Below are 26,119 nucleotides of genomic sequence, written 5' to 3' on the forward strand. Positions count from 1 at the left end.
AAGTGTTTAAGAGATTTCAGAATATTCAAAAAATTGAATAATAATTTAGCCAAAAATAGGAAGAGAACCTTTGGTATACAGGTCTGCCTTCTCTCTGCCACATATCTTGAATCTAATTGTAGTAGATGATGTGTGATTAAATCCTGTGACCAGCTTTGAAAATACCATTTTAGCTTAGAAGTAATTATATATGGAAATATGTTATGAGTGCTGTGTGGGTAACTTTCATTTATGCTTACTAAAGTGTAAAACTGGAATCTCTATTTATAAAGCTGTTTAAGGTTCCCTTTTGTTCTATACTTGATTTAATTCAGTCTAGTCAAGTTTTGCTCAAACAGCAGGATTGGTCACTAGTAAATAACACAAAAATAGCTCTTTGATCTGTACAGTCCTCACATACAATGTGCCTGTAGGCATGTGTAGTATAAATATTTTGTAAGTGCAAGTAATTAAAACATTTTGGATAATAGACATGTTGAAACTAGCAGTATTTTACAGGTTTTCAGTTCCAGTTGGATGACACAGGGAACAAATAAGCAAGAAAAACCTCAAATCATCTCAAAATTTACAAAGCATTTGTTTTTAATAGCAGTTATAAAAATTGGCATTGTTTTAATTCCTATTCTTTACATAGAAAAAAGGGTATTCTTGTTGATATATATAATTATAAAATGTGCAGTGGTTTTAAGCTTTGTGTATGAGCTGTCTTTAGATCCAGAAGTATAAAAATGGACAAGATGCATGAGAGTTCTCATTTAATTTGGAGTGTGCCGCTGCTTTTATTAGTATTACTTAATTGATCTGGCAAAAAAAAGTATTTCCAGTTAAAGAGTTTGGTTACTCTTTTGATTATTAGATTGTTAGGTTAAACATCATCCTATGCTAGTTACACAAGTCAGTGAACAAATCCCGTCTTCCTTTACATACTACTCAGTACTAAGGAACCCAATAAAGAAATCAGCAATTTCTGGTGGGGACTCCGTCTCCAGAGAATACATCAGGGAAACATCCCTGAACCTCAGCAAGTGTAGCTGCTAGTGTACTGTTTAACCCTGAAGGTAGCACTACTCTTTTTTTTCATTATTCTTGAAAGAAGTATAGTTAGCCCATTTTGGAGCTCATTGTCATTAATTTCTTGATTTTCCTATAGCAATTTTGTCCCAAAAATCACAGTGGGGAAGCTGTCTGTTAGCTTGAGGTCACCTTTGGTTTCCTTTGTGATTCTGGAGCTTCTGTGAGGAGAGAGAGGTGTTTCTCTGACCACTTAAAGCTAGTTCTTAAACAACTTTGAGCTCTTATGCACTGCAAGGAGCTCTCAAAGATCCTTTCAGTGACTAGCAGCACCTTTGTTGCATCTCCCCAGAGACTGAATTATTCATATATGTATAACTGCAAAGCGTTGTATAGCATAAGATGCAGAGGTTTTGTAAAAAACACTGTTAAGTATATAACTTCGAGTTAGGTGCTTATTCTCAATTTTTCACATAGGTAATTATTCTCGATAATTATTTGTACAAACATTAAATTAAAAGTATTTCTAAATGCTAGCTATGTTGAAGCAAGAGACGTTCTCAAAAGACATGCTGCATATTGAATGTGTCTTTGTTGAGAATATTTTCAGTTTCTTTGTGTGTAAGTCTACCCATCTTCATGATCCTGTGGTGCCTGGAGGTACAGTTTAGCAAAAGCCAAGTGCAGGCTCCACCGAAACGGGCAGTTCTGGCTTGTCCCATCTGTAACGGAACATTTCTGCAGTCTCAGTTGCCAGGATCAGAAAGCTGGTCTGCCTGAAAAATAGCCCAGGAAAACAAAAATGGAAGTTGTCTGCCTGGTACAGCTGGCTAAACCATCTCATCAGTGCTAGTGCAAGAGGCAGGGGGAGGATGCTAGACTGTCTTTTCCAGCAGCAGCCCACACTAGTTTTGCCTATATGAGTCAGGAAGTCATATTCTAAGAAAGCAAATGACCAGCTTTACTTCAGATGTAAGATGCAGCTAAGATTTAAGAGATATAAGATACGAGAGAGATTTACTTGTCATTTAACAGCTTTAGGGAAAGTGCCTGGCACTGTTCCGTCGTGTTTATGTAGCTCCTGAGCGATCTTTATCATTACGCTTTCTTAATCCTTCTAGGTTACTATAATGATACTTACTCTTTTAAATCTGTGATTTTTCTGTCTGCTTTCTTAGAGAGCTTTGTCTGTTTGATTTGTTTTGGTCTTAAATTGAAAGGTTGGATAGCGTTTGAAGGCAAGGCTGGAGATGGGAGCTCTCTACCTGTCACAGGGGAACAGACGAGGCTGAGATGCATCTTAGTCTGGGCAAAAGCAAATTCTAGTCTCAGTCCTGCCCTCGTGGAGGTTTGGGAGCCTCCACAGGCAAATTCCATACTTGCAGTAAATGTACACCATCTCCGGCTCTTGCTGACAGCTTCAGTCAGCTGGCACAAGAAGCTTCACAACCCGAGGCAACTTTTGATTATCCATAACTTAAATGCTTTAACATTCTGGAAATAAAGATCTGCAGCTTAAACTTGGCACAGGGCTCTGTGGGAAACCAGTGAAGCACAAGGAACAACAGAAGGCGAGGAAGTTCAGGCAGTGTAGCCAAGGAGACGTCCAGGTGCATCGCAGCTAGTTATCTGGTGCTTTTCTGGCGGAGTCTGGCAAGCCTGTGTGAGTATGTTGCTTTGCTGTTCCTCACAGGATTTAGGAGGGGAATGTAGTACCAAAGCTAAGCTGCTGCTCCTGAGAGGCCAGGGCATGTCACTCAGAGAAAATGTATTGGATTGCTGCTTGAGATCTCAGTATTTGGGCAGAATCCAGTTGTATTTTGGCTTGCAGTTTAAGTACCCAGATGTAATGTCTGTGATTACAAACTTTCTCCTTTTATCTTGTTGTGGTCTGGTATTGCTTTCGTTATCAACCAGTATCACATTAAAGGCACAGGTTTATCGAGTACATTATCAGGTGAATGACAAGTATTTTATTAGCTTGAAGTTGACGATGAAGAGTATCACAAAGTTTGTCTTTCTCTTTGGTATCTGTAAACTTTGCAGAAATTCACCTAAGCAAGATTCTGCGCAAGTAAATCTGATGGCTCAATACCGGGTTTTCCATTATTACTCTAAAGGTACTTGCTTCCAGAAAAGATCAATTAAGTGCATTTCTGTGGACCCTTGCCATGAAGATTATACTATAGTGGTATGAGTATGTCCTTATGAAAGATGGAGAGGATTGTTGCATCTAGACTTTGTGTATTGGCATTACTACAATCTCTTGTTACTTTACATTTGGAGATTGTTTACCTGGGCTTTCTTGTTTCTTCTTCTTTTGCTAAATAGACTTGGATTATCACTTGGTTTTGTCTTCAACTACTCCTACTTAATCCTCTTGTCAAAGCCCAGAGTTCCTGCGGGAATCCAGTGACAGATGATGTGAATGACATTGCAAAACTGGTAAGCAGCTTTTATTTTAAATTATTCTTTATGTTAAGCAATTATCAGTGGCTACTGGCACTTACATTTTTAAGCAAAGTTAGCAGATTTATATTAGAACCAGGGGAATACTAAAAAAATTAAAATCTATCTATCTGTCACTTCATCAAACCCAAAAACTTTATTGCAGAAGTTGGAGAATAGTTTCAGAAATCATTAAAGAGATGACCTCCTTGACCAAGCTGGAGTGTATGTGTTTTCCTCCCTCCAGACTTCCATGAAAATTGTCAAAAGTCTTGATTTCCTCAAACATTGTATGGGATCAGATTTCTTCCCATGCAGATGAAAGATTATTGTCTTTGTGTTACTGATCTGTGTGGAGCAGGCTGGTGGCAAACAGAACTGAAATGAGCCAGGAGTCTTTGTCTTAGGTATACAGGAAACTTGTACCATATATAAAAATAGTATAATATTAGACATCATAGTAGCAATCAAGGCAATAATCATTGAACAGCTCTTACAGTGTTTAAGTGTGAGTGAGCTATGCTTGTTACATATTTCTCTCTCTACTTGCTGTACCTAGAAGTTTAAGTCTGCAGGATTCACGGCTTCCTGTAAGAACTGGATTCATTTAAGTACATTTTAACTATTACTTAGCTGAACACTGCATTAACCTGAAAAACTGCATCTCCGTGTGTGAAGTCAGTTGGTACTTCACTGAAGTCAGTGATTATGCTAACTTGCAGTAGTGCAGGATCTAACACCAAAGTTTTTAAGAGGTAATATGTACTGAACACTTAACAAGCATACCTTCACCTACATATTGACTTCAGCTGAAAGTCACAGCTTCGCTGTGGAAAAACAGTTGCAATACCAGTGTTAATGTTATCAAACGCTTGATTTTGGAGTCCCTTGCATTTGCTGCCAGTGCAGTGTTCTTGACTTGTTTTCTTCAGGCATTGTTATATACATTAGCAGGTAATGTAAGTCTCTGGGGTCGCTCTGTAGTCCTACCTAAAAGCTTGGTTCTTCACATTAGTCACTTTAGGCAGAATTCCGATGTGTTGGCATGTTTATTCAAGAAAATATTTCGTCTCTTGAAATTTTGACCTGACAGAACTCCTGTAAGGGCCATTGAAATTGTCTGGTGCAGGGTTAGCAATAACTTTTTGTCAACATCGTACTTTCAGAACAAACTCTTCAACTTTCCCTTTACTCCAATTTAAACTTCAAGAATGTATAAATACAGGTTACAAAAATTTGCATGCAGCTTGAGCAATCACACTTTGCTTTTGAGATAAATTGTGAAAGAAACAATATCATAAATATTAGATTAGTCTAATTTGGCTGTGACCTCCTATGTCATGTTCATATGTCCTGATCTAGTTGAAGATGTCCCTGGTAATTGCCGGGGCTTGGACTAGATGACCTTCAAAGGTCATCTTTTCCAACACAAACTATTCTATGATTCTATGATCTTCTTCCAGACTAGCCCAGCAACTGCAGTTCTTGCACATATACCCACAGCACTATGTTCCCATACCCCCACCCTCTTCCACATTCTCTCCACATGCAGCATGGTTGCTTGTTCCCTCCCATACCCTCTAGGCATGATACCTACCTGAGCAAAGTTTTAAGCTCTTGCCGAATTTATATCTCCTTTTGCTTGGGCTGCTGGCTGGACAGGAAGGACTTTGTGTGGCGACTCTTATGGTATATGTGGTGCTTGTCCTGGAAGAAAACCTCTGCCAACTGTCCAGCTTGCTCTGCGCTTCTCCTGCTGCCAAGCCCAAGCACAGTCGGCTAGGGCTGAGTTCCTACGGCCACTCCCAAGTGAGGATGCTGTACGGTCCTTCTCCTGACTTACACCCATATCTTTCACATCTCTCTACCAAATGCAAAATTTGGGCGGAGTTAACTAACAAGTTCAAAGATATTTTGAGTTGGAGAAATAAGAGAGATGCAGAAAATACAAAGTCTGAGAATGAGACACCTGGATTATCTGTGTTTTGAGTTGTGCGTGTGAGAATGTTTCAAGGAAAATCTGTATTCCTGTTGTGTCTGTCTGTGTTAACATTTGCATAGATTTTTCAAGTGGAAATAGTTTCTATAAAGCCACTTGCAAATTGAAAGGATAACATGGAAATAAGTTTAGTATCTTAAATTTAGTGTAAGAACTCCCAGTTTTCAGTTAAACTGATTGCAAGTTGGTCATTCTCTTGAAATGTTACACCATGACAACATGACATTGAGAACAGAATTAAAAAGCCTATCTATAGTAAGATTTAACGTACTTTTAAAACAAAATATCATTAGCTGACAGTTTGTATATTAGAGGGGAGAAATACACAGGGAATACTGACTGATCAAATTACTTTGCTAAAAAGTGCAATATTTTTATGCTGTATGGAATATATCCTCAGTACATATAATATGGACTCCAACATGACATTGCTTAAACGTATAGTTCAGGCAGGGGCTATAACTCTTTGTAAATTACTATAAATGTTTCTGTACTGCTGCAGCTTTTTGAAACAAAATACACTCATTGAATTAAGGAATAACATCCTGATGACTTACATCTTCAAAATTAGTTATAGCACCCATAGGTGATTGGGTTCTTTATCGATCCTATTGGCCTTTAAAGTCTCATTTTGCCACTGATCCAAAGAGTTTGTGCCAGTAGAACACAATGTCTAATCAATGTCCTCCTCTTTCACACTGAGAACAAATTGTAGTGCTGAGGATTTCAGAGAAGCTAATGATATGTATACAGTTATTGCCCATGTTATTGTGATGTTATTTTCCAAAAAATAACTGCTGGGAGTGGTATGACAGTTGTTTCCAAAGGCTTTATTCTTGTCCACACTGGCATGTTCTTTAAACCCTTTTGTCCACAATCATGAGTATAGTCCTGTATCTGTACGTGATAAGCTTGCTGTTCAGCGCTAGTACGCAAGTCCTATCATTTAGTTTAGGATATTGATGTGTCTTACTCCTATCTCATCATAAATGCTCAGACATCAGCTTAAATTCACTATGGACTGAATCCTCCACTGAAGTGGATTATGATTACTTCATCTCCCCAAAATGTTATTCTTCCCTGGGCCTTTTTTGCTCTCTATAAAGGTATATCACCATCTCTCCCCAGCTGTTCAAGTCTATAACAAAAGTGTCTATTTTGGCTCTTACCACTTCACAGACCTTGTAAGTTCACTTTTAAAGCCTCCATTGTTTTTCCTGTCATAACAGGAAAAAATGTTTTTTGTAGCTCTCTGACCATACAAATTCACTTTTCTTCCACATTCTTGGTGGATAAAAATCCAGTCTACTGAAAAGTCTTTTTCTAGCTTCAACTTCTATAATTTTGCCCTTCTGTCTGTTAATTTGTAATTCTGACCCTATATCTTCTACTCATTTCCTTCAAGCTGTTCCTCCTTTTTTTCGCGATTAATGGCAAGCTTCTTGGTTCTGCCTTTACAGGCACTAGCTATTAACACGGCCTGTGATGTCTTAACACATGCTGAGATTGCCCTCTTGTCCTAGCTTCTCCTCTTTATTTCTGTGATATCTGTTACACCGTTCATGACCACAGGAAGGATGCTCCTTGATGAACTCCAGGCAAATTCTCTTCGTATCTCATGCTAAAATTCTTTGCAGCATGAATTCATGTCCCTCTCTTTCTTTTTTCCTACTCTGTTCTTCCTTCTGCAACCTCTATTGCAGTTGACCTACAACTTGCAAAATAGCACCGCAATTCCCTACTAAACTCTTTTGCCTGTAGCTTGATACAATGTAGTCTTCGTTTATTTAGTTCTGGGCTTCTTGTTCCAAGTACTGTAAACCCCCCGACATCACTGGTAGAAAACCCCTGGGCATGGCTGCAGCTGTGTTCTGCTTGACTGTGTTGTATTCTAGGAATATGAGAGGAACATACCTCAGTCAACACTTTCTGTGAATAGCGACTAGGGATGTTTACTAAATCTAAGCTATCGGAGAATAAATAAGGCATACTGTGCAGTGCTTGAAAATGTGGGTTAAGTAATAAATTCAGGACAGATGTATGGAGTAACTTGGTTTCAGTGGTGTTAATCTGGATTTTCACTAGCATCGTACTAGACTCATACTAGAAGCTAGAGTCGGAAGGAAAGAGCAGATTCAATAACAATAAGGTTTCTGAGCGTTAATCAACCTACCACCACAACAGGCTGGTATATGTTTGTACAAAAATGACTTCTGTTTTCTGTAAGATTAAATTTACTTAAATTTTTGTATTTTAATTTTGTCATATGGAGGATGTGTCCTAAGTACAACGATTTTAAAAAGCAAAGAACAGTTGAACAATCTTTTTTTTTTTAATAGCGAGAACTTTAAAAGAACATAATTTCGTACCTATAGAGAATGAAAGTGTTTAGAGAGTATTTATTCTGCATTACCAATCACTTCAACTCCTGCTTCTTTTTAATGAAGGTGTCTGGAGGGAAGCGAGTTGCTTGATGAACAAATGTTCCGTATTATGAAATTGTAATTGCAGCACCTGCCAATAAAACCTGTCCCCATTGTTCTTTTCAGCACAGTAAGTCAGCAGAAAGGTTCATTGCTGTAATTGTGACTCTGATTTTGCACAACAATTAGGAATCTGTTGTATATATGTTTGTTAAATATGAACATCAAAACTACATATAAGTTGAATTTTCTCTGAGCTGTGCAGTATTGTACCTACATATTTTGGTTTTATCCACTAACCAAGTCTAAGACATTCCTGTCCTCTTCCATGATCTACTTCTCAAAAACAACTTTTTTGTTTTGAATGTTGGAAGCCCAAACAACAGTCAGCATTTACTGACCAGGTTGCTTGTTTGAGACATGCTGTTTCAAACACTTTGCTTTCACATTGCATCTTTGCTGTAAATGTGTACTTTACACTCTCTGCAACATTTGACATTTATTTTTAAATGGATCTGACTCTCCTGTGTGAAGGGGTTATAAAAAAATCATCTAGTGTTGTTATCCTGCAAATAATCTGCCACTATGTCTGGGAGAAGTGTGAACAGAAATCGTTAGCATGTTGTCTTAAGCCACATGATGAGGATTATATTAACTGCTTCATTAGCAGATGAGATAGAGTAGATTTCAGAGATGATGGACAGAAAGTGGAAGCTCCTGCAGGAAAAGAAAAGCCAAGGATGCAAATAAGGGAGATGCAGAGGCATTAAAGAATAGGAAAGGAGAATGAGGAAGAGAGAAATGAGAGGCAGAAATGGCAGTGAAAAGGCAGGTATGGTTTTCCCATCATATGCCTCAGAGTAAAAAAATTAATCACTAACAATGGTAAATGGTAACTTTTGCTTTAAGGACTTACTTTATTTTTGATCCGTGTATAAAAAAATCATGATGTCTATGCTTGTCTCCTTAAAATTTTCAGAATAGTCACAATAAAGAGAATTTCCAAGAGCAGTAGCCCTTGTTTCAAAGCACTTGGCTGCAGAGATGGGTCATCTCATTTCTGTTCCGCTGTTGCAGTGAAACAGCGGTTTATGGAATCCAAATCACTTTTAAACATCCCTTTTGCATTCCCCTGTCTATGTGACCATGAGCATGTTTTAAAAGTATACTTGGGTTATGCAATGTTGACAGTGCTGTATTAAATATTCAGACCTCTGTATGCCAAAAGGAATCTTACATTCCCCCGTTTGAGATTTTGTTACAACTGGGAATATAGCACTTAATGTTATTTTTATATGGATTTAAAGACATAAGTCTAGGTTCCCTGTTCTTCACCTCTTCTCAGAGCTTGATAGAATTTACACAACCACTCACGCTCACTAGAGAAGAGAAGAGAAATTTTTTGTGGCATTTTAATTGCAATGTAGGGTTATTTTAGTTCTATACATTACTTTCCAAGATTATCAGTTGACGTTCTCTATAATCGTCAAAACTGTTACTTTTGTCTAAACCAAGGAAAGTCACTCAAGCAGATGTTTTGTTGCCCCCAGATTTGTCACTGTACTTAAGTTGAGTACAGGAACCAAAAAAATCACAGAATCACAGAATGGTAGGGGTTGGAAGGGACCTCTGTGGGTCATCTAGTCCAACCCTCCTGCCGAAGCAGGGTCACCTACAGTAGGCTGTAGAGGGCCTTGTCCAGGTGGGTCTTGAATGTCTCCAGAGAAGGAGACTGCACAACCTCCCTGGGCAGCCTGTTGCAGTGCTCCGTCACCCTCAGAGGGAGGAAGTTCTTCCTCATGTTGAGACGGAACTTCCTGTGCTTCAGTTTGTGCCCATTGCCCCTTGTCCTGTCGCTGGGCACTACTGAAAAGAGCTTGGCCCCATCCTCCTGACACCCACCCTTCAGATATTTGTAAGTATATATTAGGTCCCCTCGCAGCCTTCTCTTTTTCAGGCTGAACAAGCCCAGCTCACTCAGCCTTTCCTCGTAGGACAGATGTTCCAGTCCCCTCACCATCCTTGTAGCCCTCCACTGGACTCTCTCCAGCTGTTCTGGGACTTGGAACAGACCCTTTCCCATCCCCCTGTGCTCGGGCAGCTCAGAACCCGCTTGTCCTCTGCCTCTTGCAGCTTATTGTGAGCTGCAGCAGTCAGGCACCTCGCACAGAGCAGGTATACAAAGTCCTTTCGTTCCTTTCATGATCATTTCGGCAGTTGAAAAGCAAGTGGCTGGTTTTGGATCGTAGCCTTGGTGGTTAGTCTTCAACAAAATTTAAAGATTTGTTTCAGGAAAGCAAGACAGTACAAAATACACAGATTTAGTATAAACATATTCTTCACTCTTACATCAGGGGCTGTACTCTTTTTTTCTACGTGTGAGTTGGGAAGTCCAACGGGGACACAAAGATAACTCCCTCGCTTTGACTGAACTCCATCGTTTACCATCAGCAGAGCATCTGGCGTGTGGAGTTGAATCAATAAAACTTTAACAAGTTGTTTCGTCTTGAGGCAGGGCATATATTTTGTTTGACACTGTCCCTCCAAGTTATCTTCATTTTTAGTAGTAAATTCAAAAATATCTTTTCTGATTCACAGTCTGTCAAGGAGAAAAATATCTGAGGCTGAGCTGTATTCTCTGGCTTTGTTTGAGAAGCTGTAAGAGCTCTTGGGCAACTACATTTTTTTTAACTGTGCATGAAAAGTGCTTGACAGGCTCTGATGCCAGTAAAGTAGATTGTATACATAATGCATATCAATTCTTGTAGTGTTCATTGATTTGAAACAAATTTAATCTTCCAGTGACCTTTCTTTAAGAACGGTGCTTTTACTGACATGGCTGAGTATTGAGTCCCTCTAGAGTGAGTATGGGAAACTTTGCACATACAGTAGCATCTTCACTATCTTTGCTGCCTGAAGTGCTGCTGATCCTAGTTCTCCAGGCACACAAAGCAAGTGAGAAGAGAAACTGGATTACCTATTAATGTGCCATGATGTCAGGATGTTTTTAGAGGAAGGAAAAATATACAAAAAAAACATGGATGAGGATTTAGGATAAATCAGATGCTCTAAAGAAAGAACACATTTATTGCAGTATTTTTCAGTATTTTCAGTATCTTGAATCAACTCCCTAAAATACCAGGTAAATAGAAATTGATACAGAGGATTTTAGTGGCACTTTTGCAGCTGCTGCTTTGGGAATGTATGGGTGTGAAAAGAAAAAAATTCCTTTCAACAGATCATTTTTCTTATCAGGATCATTTGTATAAAACTTGCTTTTTAAAGCTATCGGAGACAGGTAGATGTCATTGAACTGAAGGATTGTGCTTCAGCCCACATTGTAAATAAAAAAAATGTTTGGAATTCACTGGTGACTGACTGTGTGTAAGTATTGTCCATGATCTTTTCTAGAACCACAACATTTTGAAATTGCAATTTTAAATTTTAATTGAAACAAAATTTTAATGAACAAATAAAACATTCTGTTGTGTCAACCAAATATTACCTAAAACCTGCACAGAAAAATAAAAATTCCTGTGCTGGTTGCTATAGCAGCAGAATCAAAAGCAGCCATAACAGAATGATCTTTAACCCTAAGTAGAAATGCTTTGCTGAACGAAGTGTAGATTCTGGTTTCCCAAATGATTTGTGTGTACTTACTGTCTTTGGACTAAATGAATTTCAAAGCAGGATGAGAAATACCAAATGAATCTTTCACTGATACAAATGAAAATGTATTTGCTGTATCGCTAAGAATCACACTGTTGGTAAACCTTTGGAAAAAAGTACTTCAAGAGAGTGGATTGTGGCGGCATCTCCCTCTTCATCTCTCCACTCAGCACATTCCCGAGATGATCAGCCACGTCTCACGGTAGTGTTGGATCCCATCTGTGGGGAATGGCATTGTATAATTCAGGAAGAACCCTTGTTCCACTCCTTGTCCTTGCTTCAGTACACCCCGTACTCACCCACATCTGCAGAGCTGCACTCAGATCTGCGGAAGCTCTCATTTGCCCCAGGACATTGCTGAGATATAATTATTAAAGATGAGTAATATAAGAGGCACAGCTTCAAAGTTGAAGTTGTGCTCAAGTTTTTCTGTCCTGGTACATTACTAAGTAGAAGGCAGGCAAGTATTTGTTTAGGTTCAAATCCTTGCTGAAGTTGAAATTTATTTTTGGGGAAAAAAAAAAGGCTTAGAGACTACTGGGCCCTGTACTGTTTGGAGTGGTTGGTGTTGCATACAAACTGTCACTTAAACACTTCAAGACAATGCCATTAAAAGATGATAATGCAGTAGAGTTTCTGCAGTAAGAAATAACCTCAGATGACTTCTCACCACATTACTGACTTTAATTCTGCTGGGGAGTGGTATCATTAAACATGATCAGATCTGGGGGTGTTACAGAGGTGTGGAAAGATGCTTCACTTGTGAGCAAATAAGGGTCAGTAGCAGGTCCACAGGAAACAGTATGTAAGCTTCTACGCATGGTACGTTACTGAAAATTTGTGTTGAATATTTGATAGATTTTGTTGAATACAGCGATGTAACTTAAGTCTTACTTTGTGTAGTCAGTAATAACATTTTTATTGTCTGTTTATTGTAGGTCGGAAATCTCCCAAATGATTATATGATAACCCTTAAATATGTCCCGCAGATGGATAGTCTGGTATGTACAACCACTTCAAGTTAATCCCAACAAAATAGCCCACTGGAACCAGTGAAGGCTGTAATGTTTTATACTTAGTCCTATGGTTTAGTAAGGTACAGTTAAATAATGGTTATTTCACTTTTCATATGCTTCGCAAGTATTCATTTAAAAGAAATGTAGAGAGATTCTTGCAGTCACTTTTTAATTACAGGAATCTTAGAAAAATGTTTCTTCATATTACATTTTTTAACATTTTCTCTGAAAAAAATCAAACTACTGTATTATTTCATAATATCAATTGAAATTTTTTTCTTTTTTTAAGTAGTTTCTTTCTAATTGTACTTTGGAATTTACTGTAGAATGTCTTTCTCATTTTAACCCATGGAAATGCAATTAAGGCACAATACTGTGTAGCCAATGAAGAGAACCCTAAGTTCTCTAAGCAAATGGTAGTGTCAGTAACTAAACAAACTGGTAGAAAGTGAGCACATTATTTTATTCAAATTCTTTCTGTATAATCCAATAGTTAACACATAGTCATACTTTCAAAGAAGCATCATCTACTGTCTTTTAATACAAAATGTTATAAAATGTTAAACTTTGTCGTATTATCTTATTGCTTATTCTACTAAATATTTCAATGCTTTTCCTTAACTTAAAAAAACATATCTTTAAGAACAATACATTGGAAATGCTCTCTTGGTTGTTGCATACACTGCAAAAAAAAGAGAGAAGGAAAAAGGTGAATGTTATAATGTATTATATTTTTTTAAGGAAAAAAAGTAAGAAAAAGACTAGTTTGTCAGTTAAATTGAACAATATTGTGCATGTCATTAAGTACACATACATCAGTACCTGGAAATCATCTGGTAGATCTAAGAAGCTGTGTTTGTGTCTGTACAAAGTTTTCATTATGAGATCCAATCTATATATATCATATCAAAATGAATCCTATTTGTCATGCTTTAACCCAGCCACTAGGACTTCAAAGCTCCTCACTCGCTTCTCTCTTCCCCCACCAGTGGGATGGTGAGGAGAATGGACAAAAAGTGAAATGTGGGTTGACACAAAGACAGTTTAACAAGACAACTAAGGAAATAATAATGACCACCACAATAGCGATAATGAATATACAAAACAAGCTATACACAATACAATTTTTCTTATTGCCAGACAACTGATTGCACAAGCAGTCCCCAAGCAGCAATCGTGGATTTCACAGAACTCGCGGATTTTGCAGCGATCACAGATTTTGCTGAACTTGCAAAAGAGTTCAAACTCACGGAAAAAGGGTCAAACTCCTGAAGAGTTCCTGCTCTGCAGCCAACCCCATTTATAAACTGAGCATGGCATCTATGGTATGGAATATTTCCATTGGCCACTTTTAGCTGGCTGGCTGTGCTCCCTACCAGCTCTTGTACACCTGCTCATTAGCTGAACATGGGAAACTGGAAGAAGTCTTTGGTTTCTTAGCAACAACTAAAAATTGTATCATCATTCTTGTTGTATTGTCATTCTTCTCATACAAAATCCAAAACACAGCAGCAGGTACTGGGAAGAAGATGAACTCTAACCAGGACACTATCCTGCAAAATGGCAGCAAATCTAGCAATATTCCTTCTTGATAGAGAACAATGCCAAAAGCAACATTCTGTCCGAAGAACGCGAATTAAGATGGCTGGAGGAAGGGGAGACTGTGGGATAGTGAAGGGCCCTAAGCTGTGAGGCCATGAGGTATTATAGCTGATCTGGCAGTGTTCTTACAGGTTTTGTTGGATGCTTGAAGCTTTTACTAAAACTTGGAGCACTTTAGAAAATCTAGTTTTTACTTTCTAAGGAATCAAGTTTAACTCTGCAGAACAAATGCTGTGGAAGTCAGGTATGAGATCCTGTGTGATATAATTAAAACTAATGGAAAAATTTCCATTTCTGGAAATAGCCAATAGCCAGGGACAAAGGAAGTGAGACTGGCTGCTACCATCCTCTGGTTGTGGTGCTTTTTGAAAGTCGACGATTTTGATGCCTGATGTGATGAAATTCATGTTTGTGGAGAACTGCTGTAGCCCAAGAGCTACTCCCCAGCCACTGGGATGAGCACAGCAGCTGATGGGTGAGAGCCGGGCTGGATCAAGGCCATTCCCTCCCCTGCCCTCCTCGGGACGTTGGCACTGCAGATGAAGAAGGCCAGGGAGCCTGCTTCAGCGATGAGTTCTGGTCGTTCTCACTGCTAGCTCTTACCTCGCTCTCTGGTTCAGTTTTGGCTGCCAGTACACAGTTTCTTTTAGTTTAAATGCCATGTCATCTTGCTGCATCACATCCAGAAACCTAGATCCAGTTTACATTTACAATGAGCAGCCAAGAAATAAATAGGAAGAAGAGCTGTTCAGAGCTGGGATTTCCGTATTCCATTTGCTCTTATGCCACTTTCAGTCATGGTGTTGGAAGGTGCAGCTCTTGGCCACATGCCTGCGCAGGAGGAAATATTCAGCAGTATTCACATCCCACTTTGCCAAATTCCTCTCTGGGCATTTCAGGTTGTGTTATGCATACCACAGCAAAGGCTGGCTGAATAAGTAGGTTTTACTCTGGGTTCCTCAAGGTCCCTGCAAGCTGGGAAACCCATGGCTTTGCATAAGGGGACTGTCCTTTTTCATCTCTGAAGGTATTGAAACAGTGCTCTGCAATTCTTTTTCATTAGATTTCAATCTTCAGTGCATGCATAAAGTGGGAAATGTACCCAAGGTAGCAAGTCTCAAATGTAGATGACTAAAGGTAGGAAATCGGGGTGAATGCAAAGCAGATGGGAAGCCAGTGTAGTGCACGTAACAGGAACAGACTGACCCGATCCATTAAACAGAACAGTTGTTGCATTATGCACTAGCTCAAGGCTTCTGAGTAGCTTTAAAAGTCGTCTCGCATAGTGAACTGTGTAGCCAAACCTGAAGGTTAAAAGGCAAAGATGACAGCAGCAAGGGCTGAACTCAGAAGAGGAGATAAACTTTAAACTTTTAGATAGGCGTAGAAAGAAAAAGCTAAATGTGGACTACCTGGAAACAGAAGGGAAGTCAAACTTGCAATTGCCCTGAAATGCAAATCTTGGTCAAAGTTTAAACAAAAAAGCAGAGTTAAAACTCCATTTCTCCTTGGAAACAACATCACATTTCTCAGTTTCAGCAGTTTCATCCGTATGTTTGGTAGGTACTGAGATAGCAAGTGATTGCACAGCTTGAGACTACTGAAAAGAAAACTTTAAGCTCTTGTGAAATACAGCTTTGTAGGCCAGAACGGTTCAGTCAGAGGAGACTCCCACGCACATGCTAAGCCGCAGGAGCAATAAAATAGATTCCCTGCTGGAATCGCCAAATGCTCTCTAGGAGAAGCGGCAAGCTTTTGCTAGTCCCTGCCAGAGGAGGTACACCCACAAAACCTCAAAGGGTTTCCAGGTTTGCAGTTCAGTGAAGCACAGAAATTCTGTGTCCATGTTCCTACACCAAAGCAGAGCAAAGGGCACACTGTCTCATGAGGGCAGTGGGACATGGCACCACGCATGCTGCTTGAACAGAGTACATTTCAGCGAGCTTCCTCTGATTTATTTGCTTCTGCTTCTCTTCTCCCATTGCTGTGCTTAAAGGAAAAGAGAAGCAGAATCAAGCCAAATGCTATCCTTTTCACATTTTGTTTCATTTTTTTTAAAATTATTGTCAAGATAATTACAGGAGGTTATGATACTGACTTGCCACTTGAGAGAGTTGTCCACAAAAGTGATAAGTCAGGTGGAGCTGAACAGTGCGTTCACATTTGGTTCTCTGTGCCTGGAAGCCCAAAGATCTGATTAGTCTTCAAAAGTGTGGAGTGGGTTTTTCCTCATCAAAAACATTTACACATCAAGGCATAACAACACCTGTGTCACTGAGAAAGGGATTTGTCACCAAGTGATGATATTGATAGTAGTGGATAAATTTTTTTTGAATAAAGAATCTGTATACAGGTTTGTTGCAGAAATTGAGTAAAATTAGATTAAATCCAGAAGCAGATACATTGCCAAACATTTACAGCGTGTTGCAGAAGGTGGAGTGGATGGATTCATTGGATGCCCATCCAATGGGCAGCAATTGGAAACTGTTTTAGTGATACTGAGAGTACTTAAGGATTGCTGGGCCAATATCTTTGTATCTGGCAGGCTTTAATGATCCTGAGACATTTTCAACCACTGAAAAAGTAGCTTCAAGTATGGAATAAATTTCTATAACATTTACCATTAAAAATTCAGCATTTATTGGGAAGGGATTTACAGGTACATGTTGCAGTGTGACTAATGTATTTTGTGTATTTTTGGTAACCATATTGAGTTAGGGTTTTTCCTGGACTGGGTGGCTTTTCTGTTTATTTGACTACTGTACGTGAATCTAAGTAAAAGAAGTTAATGACTCCCTGTAAGGCAGCAAGATGAATGACCAGTTTTCAGTCACATGGACAGCTGTACAAACTTTATCTGAAAACTAGTTGCATAGGTGTTGGTGAAAGGACTTGAACTCTATTCCAGTGGCACAGATGTGGCAGATACTGCAACAGGCTGTGCAGAGCCCTTATGTCGCTTAAAACTCAGGAAAAGAAAGATCTTTAGATCTAGAAGCTGTTCTCAGGAATGGCATTTAGTGAAAAAGCTGAAGAGAAGTAGTTAACTAAGCTTAAAGGTGGATAAAAGAACACATGGATTTCATGCATAACGTTTGCAGAAACCTTTGTCAGAAAAGAGTTAAATCAAAGGTCTTTGAGGTTAACTGAGTCATGTAGGGTAACAATAATAAAATGAAAATTGAGATTTGTTTAAAGAAAGTCTGGAGAAAATTGTTGAAGCTGTTATTTAAAAAAAATAAACATGTTAATGGAAAGGATGGAAGAGTCCATAGTAGTATATCGCAAGGCTCAAATTCTCAACAGACTGATGCTTAGCATTCATTAAGAACTGAATGGAGGGACAGCATGTAACAGACAACCACAAATATGTCAGTATCAGTGAGAATAGGAATTTTACCAAGAGGACTAAGGAGAAAGTTGGCCATGCTAAAGAAGACAAATTTTAATTTAGACTTTCAAGGTAATTTACATTGGAAAGAACGATCTAATCTACTTTTGCACATTGAACTACCTAACCAGTTTTTTCAAAAGTCTGATGTTTAATCTACCTCTCTGTTTCTCTTTTTATCCCCTGACAGCCTAATCACTGTTGGTTGCATTTGATGGTGCCTGAATTCTCAAGGAGTCTACATAGTCTTCTCCAGAAATTTTCAGATATTTCAGATATGTCTGATGTTTTAAGCAACTATTCAATCATCAATAATCTCACAAGGATAATTAATGATCTTATGGCATGCCTAGCTTTTGATAAAAATAAGGTAATCATACAGATTTTCTACTTTTATGCTGAATATTTTTATTTGAATATTCTGTTGCACAGTACTCAGCAACAGTTTAAAAATGTCCAAAGCTTCATTAGATTTGTTCTCATTTCTATTCCTGTACATCTGAAATCCTACTTTGTTTAGAAATTAACTGAGTACACTGTGCTAACGTTGGCTAGTCATTATCTCATGTTTCAAAGAAAAATGGCTTACAAGGAATTACAGTATATACAATGACCTGTATGCAGTTATTTAAGTAGTCAAAAATGTAACCATCATCTTTAAGATAATTAAATTCATTCTGGTCTGTTTGAAACTGGCAGAAATCTTCCTTATGCATCCAGCTTAAATTATTCATTTTGCTAGTGATCCTAGTATAAATCTAAAGATGATGTGGTTGAAGCTATTAAAATACTCTTAGTATGTATCGCAGTGTGTGAAGCTCTGAAAGCTTCACCATGATTTAAAGAATTTTTTTATACAAAGACACAACAAAAACTAGATGATATCGGCCCATTTCCATGTGTTTCTGGATTCCAGCAGCAGCTGGAAGGATTCCAGAAGTCTCACTCAAGAGATGTCTGATTCTCTTGTGTGGAAATGGTGGAGGGTGTGTGGGTGAATTAACTTTCTAATCCTTTACCCAGCTCTAACCAGTCTATCAGTAATTAAAAATAAGTTTTGTAGTTGAAGCTTTTGTCCCACTGAACAAAATGGGCAAAATCTATCATGCTCTTTAGGGTAAGGGTTTCATATTCCATATACGTTTATTTTTGTCAAGAAAGTCCTTAGCTGTTGTAATTGCACCTCTTAAACATCCAGAATGAATCAAATGGACTAAAACACTCAATCTCATTTAGAGTGGCATATCCATGTCATGTATTGGTGTTATATTGCTGGGAGTATTTAGACATTCCCTAGATTTCCACTTCTGTCCAATCTTCAGTATATCTCCTTTTTTGGGTGGGGTGTTTTTTTTTCTCTCTTCTTGTCCTGATGATTCAAACTACTCAGCTGGGATGTGGTTGGGGAAGAGGAATTTTATTTTGTAGAATGAAGAAATAAATATCCTGTAATTCAGAGAAACAACTAGCTATTGATTTCCTCAGAAGAATGATCTTAGGTCTAGTACTTTCAGCATTAAAAATAAAATAATTTTGGAGACACAACTAGGAAGTTTTCCTTAGTACCTATTTAACCCATATTGTTACTGCTGTCCTCCTTCTTAGTACAGAGTAGCCCCAGGCCAGATTCAACCTGTTGGCATAAGAAACCATTGTAGTGAAAGCCAGAGTCAGGTAAAAAGAAAAAAAGGTGATAACCATCAATGGTATTAACATGGAGTCCAATCTTGTTGTTTAGGCTGGCATAACACACTTGTCTGGTAAACCTCAGAGCTTCCTTGTTTATAGCCCTGCTCTTATTTTTAGGTACACTATCAGGGATCTGAGCCTGCTTCTGTGCGGTAGTGTATCCTAGCTATTGTACTGTGTTCCTTGTACTCTTATGACAATAGCTATGATTGTGTTGTGTTCCTGTGTTCAGATTAAAAGGATCGTGTGGAACATTGCAAGGCAATGTGAAATCAAGGTAATTTTTTTAATGTGGTGGAAAAAAAAGTTTCTTCATTTTCAGTGTAGGATGGGAGACTGCTTTTCATTCCTTGGCAATTTTACAACACTGGATTAATAAATTACTTCTGTTTGCCAAGCTAATTCAAACTTCTCAGATCAGAGGGCTTGTAAGTTTTACGAAGATTGTATACAGCAAATTTGGTCTTCTACAGGTTAAAAATAAACTATTTTGTGTCATTTTTGGATTTTTGTATCATCTGTTGAGGTGCTGAGGTGAGCATCTCTCTTGACCTTCTTTCAAGTTGAATTCTATATTTTATCCTAGAATTTTGTAAAAGAAAATGGTCACCTTTATGAAGAGGGCCACTTCATCCCCGAGGATTTTTTTAGGCAATTTAACAGTACCATTGAGGTCTACAAGGAGTTTGCAGACACGTTGGATAAGAATGACTGCATTCTGCCTTCAACAGTAGCAACACCAGGGAATGGTAAGATGGCTCTCATTTTGGGAAACGGAATCTAAGTAGATATGAATGGATGATTTTCCTTTGACTTCAGAGATACTAAGGATCTGATGCTGTACCTCCATGTCTCCCTTTTACTGCCAGTTAAATTTACTACCAACACTGAAGCTTGTGTTTCTGTTCTAAGTCAAGTTTTATCTGGCAGTAAAACTAGTGCCATCATTCCTAGCGACATCATTCCTTAATATAATCCAAATAACCTCACAATACTCTGCCCTGTTTCTTTTCGTCCCAAATATCCTGGATTGTCTGCTTATGTTGTTCTTCTCATCTTCTATTAATGCTCCATTTAATTTTTGTAAGGCAGTAAAGGAGCCTAAGACTGCACTACTGAAGGGATCAGAAGCTAGGACAGATTGTAAATTGCAGCAGCCTCAAGTCACCTCCATGTTCATGCTACCCCTCCTGAAAAGGGCTGTATTTACTTCATTTAAAAATTTTAGCAAGCTGAAGTCAGGCTCCTGCAGTTGATTATCGTCCTTCCAGTAGATGGAGGTTTTGTATTCTCTTTTCTTTTACCCTCTCTTGTGACAGCTGTTGGCTTTTTAATTAGGGCAACGTATCTAGTTGCACAGTTACACCGCTAGTAACTAGAAGCAGATCAGCGCCATAACTTAAGAACTTGTTTAAAGCAATTGCCTTTCCAGAATAGCTATTAAGCAGCAGCTCAGTGTGTAGTCCCTTCTGCCTCTGAATAAGACTGCCTTTTTTGGCTTAATCCACTTCATAAACAGCCCTTGAGCCAGATTTTTAAAACAGCCCTATAGCCACATCAGAGTAGCCCGACAGCCCATCATCTTATATAGAGAGAACTGTATTTTAAATTACATAATGCTGACACACTCGTTTTCGATTTAGATTCCAGAGTTGCTGTCACAAAAACATTTTTGTTTCCTCCGGTTGCTGCCAGCTCCCTTAGAAATGACAGCATTGGCAGTAATACTAGCAGTAACAGTAAGTACAACTGATTGAATTAATATACGTGTCTCCATTTTGTTCTGGTAGCTGGTTGTTACAAGAGCTCAGAGAAAAAGAATGTCATTAATTGTGTAAATTAATGGGAAGTTACTTGTGCCTGATGGTGTACCATGTGTTTCTCTGCTGTCATACTGAAGTGCAATGAACTTGTCTAATAAGAATTCAGAGATGCTATCAAGTTACAATGATGTGACAGCTCTCTACAACTTGGAGAGGGCAGATCTCTTCTCTTTGGCTGTCGTGAGGTCTCACTAGTCGTATGGCCTCAGCAAACTTTGCTGTCCCAGACACCTCATTTTGACTCTCAGAAAATGAAGTTACTCTTAACAAACAGAATAGCTGTCCTAAATGAGGCCCAGGGTACTCATGTGGACAAAGAGGTTGCCTGTACATTGCATTTTGAGAGTACTGTCAATCCCAAGCTTGACACCAAACCTGAAGACGGTCCCCGTGTTTGCTTGCTGTAGTCGCAGTAGGGTCAGCTCCACAGTCAGCTTGCTTTTGGTTGAGGTCAAGTACAAAGTCACTCCACTTTTGGCAGGCTGTAATCTCTTCTCTGGCATTGCCATCTCTCTGTTTGTCATCTGTCTTGGTCAGGTATTATGTGACTGGTCACTGACAGATAAGAGAGCCTGGAACTGTTGCTCTAAGAACCTCAACATTACTCATCACAAGGTCAGAAGGGGTGTAGGAATTTGAGGCGAAGAGAAACAGCAAAGTTTCAGGGGCTTTTAGTGACATCATGCACAACAAGGTGAACACTCTCTGGAGCTTTCTATGTGAACAAAAGAAGGGGATTTTCCGTAGAGGTTCCTAAAAGGGTGATTAAAGTTTAACCATGTTGGTTTTTCCCTTGTTCCTGTTTCCTGGACGCATCAGGATGACAATGTGTATCTGTTTTACAATTTCCCCCTTTCACTTCACAACCATCCATGTTATCTAAATGTGTAATGATGAAGCGTGTGGCTGGTACGCCTTGTGCTTGAGAAAACATGGGCAAGGAGGCAGCCTGATGTAGCGTGGTGGGCATGATGGTAGCTCCTGATGATGGGACAGATACTACTAAGATTGAGTTTCTTCTCATGCTCCTCTTGGGAATGTGTAATCTAGTTATTCTCTGGGGTTTTAATCATGATGCATGCTACCTCTTAGTTGGCTAACAGCTGCTGTCAGATTTGAAGCCCTTCCTTATTGCTTTCTAATTAAGAGAAGGTCTTAAGTCGTCATTGCCCAGAACCCTCTGAGTAGACGGTTGGAACAAAAACCATGTTCAACTCCTGGCTGCCAGCCTGCCTCTCTGGAAAAGAGAAGCCTCACTGCTATAAATTCCTTGCCAAGAGGTCACAGAGCTGGCTGCAGATAACCTGATAAGCCCAGGGCCAATTATGAGGCACCAGGAGGGAGCAAGAGTGCATACCTGTCTCTCCCAGGTCTGAACATGCAATAATTTTAGCTGTCGCTGCTAGAGGAAGAATATTCAGCTGCAGCCTGAAGCAATGAGAATGGATCACAGAGCCAAAAGAAAGGCAGATACATTACAGGAGCAGTTCAGATGAAAGGAGTTTGACCCAGTACAGTAGTGGGAGGGATGCCGGGCAGTGCAGTGAAGTGTGGCACCTGTCTCTATACTGTGGAGGGGAGTGCAGAAGCAGGTTTATTAATCTTGTTTTATAGCTGGAACTGATAAACAAGTAAGAAAAAAGTCTAATTGAAATAATGCAGTAAGTCTAAGAAATTGCTTGGCTGGCCGTATGTTCTACAGGTGTGTTTTAAGTGATTATCATTCCCTTAAGTAGTTTATTGGAAAACTGGATATCAGTTAACAGCCTTATGTAGAAATGACATGAGGACTGCATGTCTGGGGCTGGGGACAGTTTGAACTCCTAATCAGAGTAAATTACATTAACTTGCACAATAGATGCTGACTGGCTACACTTTAGTTACTCGTTTAGAGTTTCTTGCGGGGAGGGACCTGTGGCGTATTTGTTGGCATCTCTGTCTTATTCCCTGAAAATGGTCTTCAGTACTGATTTTGGTTTGGTCTTGGCTTTATTGCCGAGTAAGTTTTCTTTTTTATTTAATCCCTACCTTCTTGAAAGGCACAACAGTGAATAAACATTATTACTTCCCATGTGAAGACTCTCCAGTGCAGGGGACCCTGTCTGCTGGCTTCAGTGCTGCTCTCAGAACAGCACCACTAGATTCAAATTTCAAAAAGGAAAACATTTGGAGAAGAGGGGAAGCCTGAAAAAAGCATCTCTAGACACAAACTACTGCAATATTTTTTTTTATGACACTCTTTAATTTTAAACAGTTTTTGAGCTATTTAAAATTAATGGTTTCCAGACCATTCTAGGCCATTTTCTAGATTCACTGTTTGCAAAAGAACACCTCCAGATTAATAATAAATTTTGAATCTATTAATAAAGTCTGTGTAGTCAGATGACTTGAACTGTTCTTAATTCTAAATTAAACTTAGACAAACCTGAAGTGCATCATCTAATAAAATCATTTGTGAAATAACTAACTTGAAATAATTAATTTGTATGTAAATTAGCTAAATTATTTGTTTGCATGTTGTTGCTACATTTGAGTCATATTTCACTACTTCCATGTTATTACATAACAATAAAATTAAACTATTACAATAAAGTGGAATCTTAACTAAATCTACACCAAAATTCTTACCCAACAAAGTGTAAAATGGAACAATTATCATGTTCTAATTTTTTCTTAAATGGCAGTAGTGCTGGTTTTGTCCTTATAGTACTAAATGTAGATCTGTGGCATGTTCCCACTCCATCTTTTCCACCATAAAATTCTCAAAACACCACCACCATGCCCCCCCAATTGATTTAGGCTGATTTATTTTCTTTTATTTGTGTTACATAACTGTAGTCCAATTTAAATTCCAATTAACTCTTGAAGTCCCAGTCTCACTGATATTTCTCTGCATCATTATACCATGCATAATCTAGAGAATTCAGTGAGGTGGTTGCTGTGTGAAGAACAAGTGTCAGGATAAGAAGACTTGAGTCCTGATCTCTGCTTTCAGTGGTTGAACCAAACAATAAATAGTAATCTTTTCTTTTTTTTTTTTTTCCCCATCAGATGAATCTCGTGTTGTTCTGATTAAAGCTTGAACTTACTAGCTGTTACTACCACTTCTCACTGACTTTAGTGCTATGTTATTGTTTATATTCTCATGGAAAGTTCACTGTTGCTTTCTTCAATTTTCACCTATAATTTCCTCACAATAATTTAGCTTTATTATTCAGTACTGAACAGCTCAAAGAACATGTAAATATAGAGATCTCTAACTGTTTTAGGAAGAAGGTCTATTTTTATAATTAAGCAAAGAATACCATAGTTTAATCCAGTAATTGCACAATGATTTGAAAATGTTCATTGATGGCCTAGTGCAATTGGTGTTGCCTTCTGTGCCTTTGTTCCAACTTTATAGTTAATGGAAAACCCTAATGAACAGGTGAGAGCTGCTCTGCATTTTTATAGATAAGGTCTTGTGGTAACTGCGTTGGAGCTGAGCAGAGGTAACCTGAAAATTTTTGAGACATACATGGCAAAAAAATCGAGCCAGTGCTTTGAAGCTTAATTGGCTGCTAAACCTACATACATGGCTCAAGGTGTAGAGCAGTTCAATAATTTCATTTTGTCACTGAGTGGCTTTTAATGTATATATATTTGGTTTGCAGCTTAATATTCCAGTGTTCATGAAGACTGTATGTAAATCTACATCAGTTGAGCTCACTTCCTAAGGGTTTCTTCCATAACATGCAGAATGAGAGCTCTGAGAGGTGCTGGCCTGCTTCCACTCCCCTTTTGCACCTTGCTGGATAGAGTATTTTAAGTGAATAATATTACTAACTGCAAAGCCAGCAGTTTCTCTGGCATTGCCCAAGGAGTTCACAAAGTTACTGACACACCTGGTTTCTCCTATTCCTTCTCCTGCTCTGCCTTTACAACTGCTGGGAGTGGGAGTGTTTCTGTGTAAATCTCTGAAGTTTCTAACAGAGGAAAAGGTCTCTGTGGAAGGAATAAAAACCTATTGACAGCCAGCTTGCTTTCCTTATCTCCTTTTTCTTCATTAGGATGCAGGTCCCCGGGAGGGTCTCCAGACTGAAAATTCTCCAACCTCTTCTGTTTGAGATGTTAGTATAAATAAAGGGCATGTGAAGAAACCTGCCATGACTCATTTCATTCTCTCCAGATCTTTCAAGAGACTTTTGTCTGGACTTGAATGTGAAATTAAATAATCAGTTGTTGTTTGCTTTTTAAGGTAGTTATGGGTTACTTAACTTTCAAATTAATTCATACACTATCAAGTTATGAAAAAAAAAAATCTGTTGTCATTTTTAAAAGGTAGGCTGGGGAGGGTGTCAAAATTTTACTGTACTTAAGCTCTGTCCCTGGGTTGCAGGTCCCCACATGGAAAGCTAATTATGAATTTCTTTCAGTTTTATACAGATGCTAAAGAAAGTATCTGCATTGAAGAAATCTTGGAAATCAGATTTTTCGACTTTTAGATACCTCATTGTGAAGGGAGTTCTTCTGTTGTCTAAGACTCTCTAAAGTTTGTGAAAAATAATGATAAAAGTGAGGGTGCTAGATTATCACTGATCACCCTGCATATAGCACACTTCTCTGGAAGTTCATGTAAAAATCAGCATGCTTGCTATGACATGCTGCCCAGTATTGCAGAGTAGGCAGAGGATTTTTGAGGTTATGCACTCTACCATAACATGCTATCAAAGCAATTATGCTCTATATGACCTGAAGACTTTTTCCTTTGATTTTTATTTCACTCTTCCATTTTTTTTAAGTTTGCAGGGCAGAATCCAGACAACATGGCCATCCCCATAGGATCTACATAATTCAGTTGTGTAACTCAGCAGTCTCTCACTGGGAAGAATGGCTAATGGTATTAGGCAAATCAGTGTTGCATTTTTCTTGACCAGAACACAAGAGTAATATAGGAATTTTCTTCTGAGAATACAATTCACATAAAGTAATAAGAGGAAAAATTTTTTTGAGATGCTCAGACTGACTCTAGTTTGTCCAGATTTCTTGAAGGTCTGTTCTGCAAGCAA

The 26,119-nt window shown here is 38.6% G+C and overlaps 1 protein-coding gene across 2 annotated transcripts in view; it reads left to right on the plus strand.

Moving 5' to 3' along the window:
- Positions 1-26,119, plus strand: part of KITLG (KIT ligand) — a 61,322-nt gene that overhangs the window by 24,041 nt on the left and 11,162 nt on the right. The window contains exons 2-6 of one of the 2 annotated variants that reach the window (XM_075428884.1): positions 3,343-3,456; positions 12,489-12,551; positions 17,750-17,929; positions 19,835-19,997; positions 20,892-20,987. In XM_075428884.1, the coding sequence (XP_075284999.1) occupies positions 3,343-3,456; positions 12,489-12,551; positions 17,750-17,929; positions 19,835-19,997; positions 20,892-20,987 (616 nt within the window). The remainder of the gene's footprint in view (positions 1-3,342; positions 3,457-12,488; positions 12,552-17,749; positions 17,930-19,834; positions 19,998-20,891; positions 20,988-26,119) is intronic. The other variant, XM_075428885.1, reaches the window with a different exon arrangement.

Source organism: Opisthocomus hoazin, chromosome 8, assembly GCF_030867145.1.
Source record: "Opisthocomus hoazin isolate bOpiHoa1 chromosome 8, bOpiHoa1.hap1, whole genome shotgun sequence".
Taxonomy (NCBI): Eukaryota; Metazoa; Chordata; class Aves; order Opisthocomiformes; family Opisthocomidae; genus Opisthocomus; species Opisthocomus hoazin.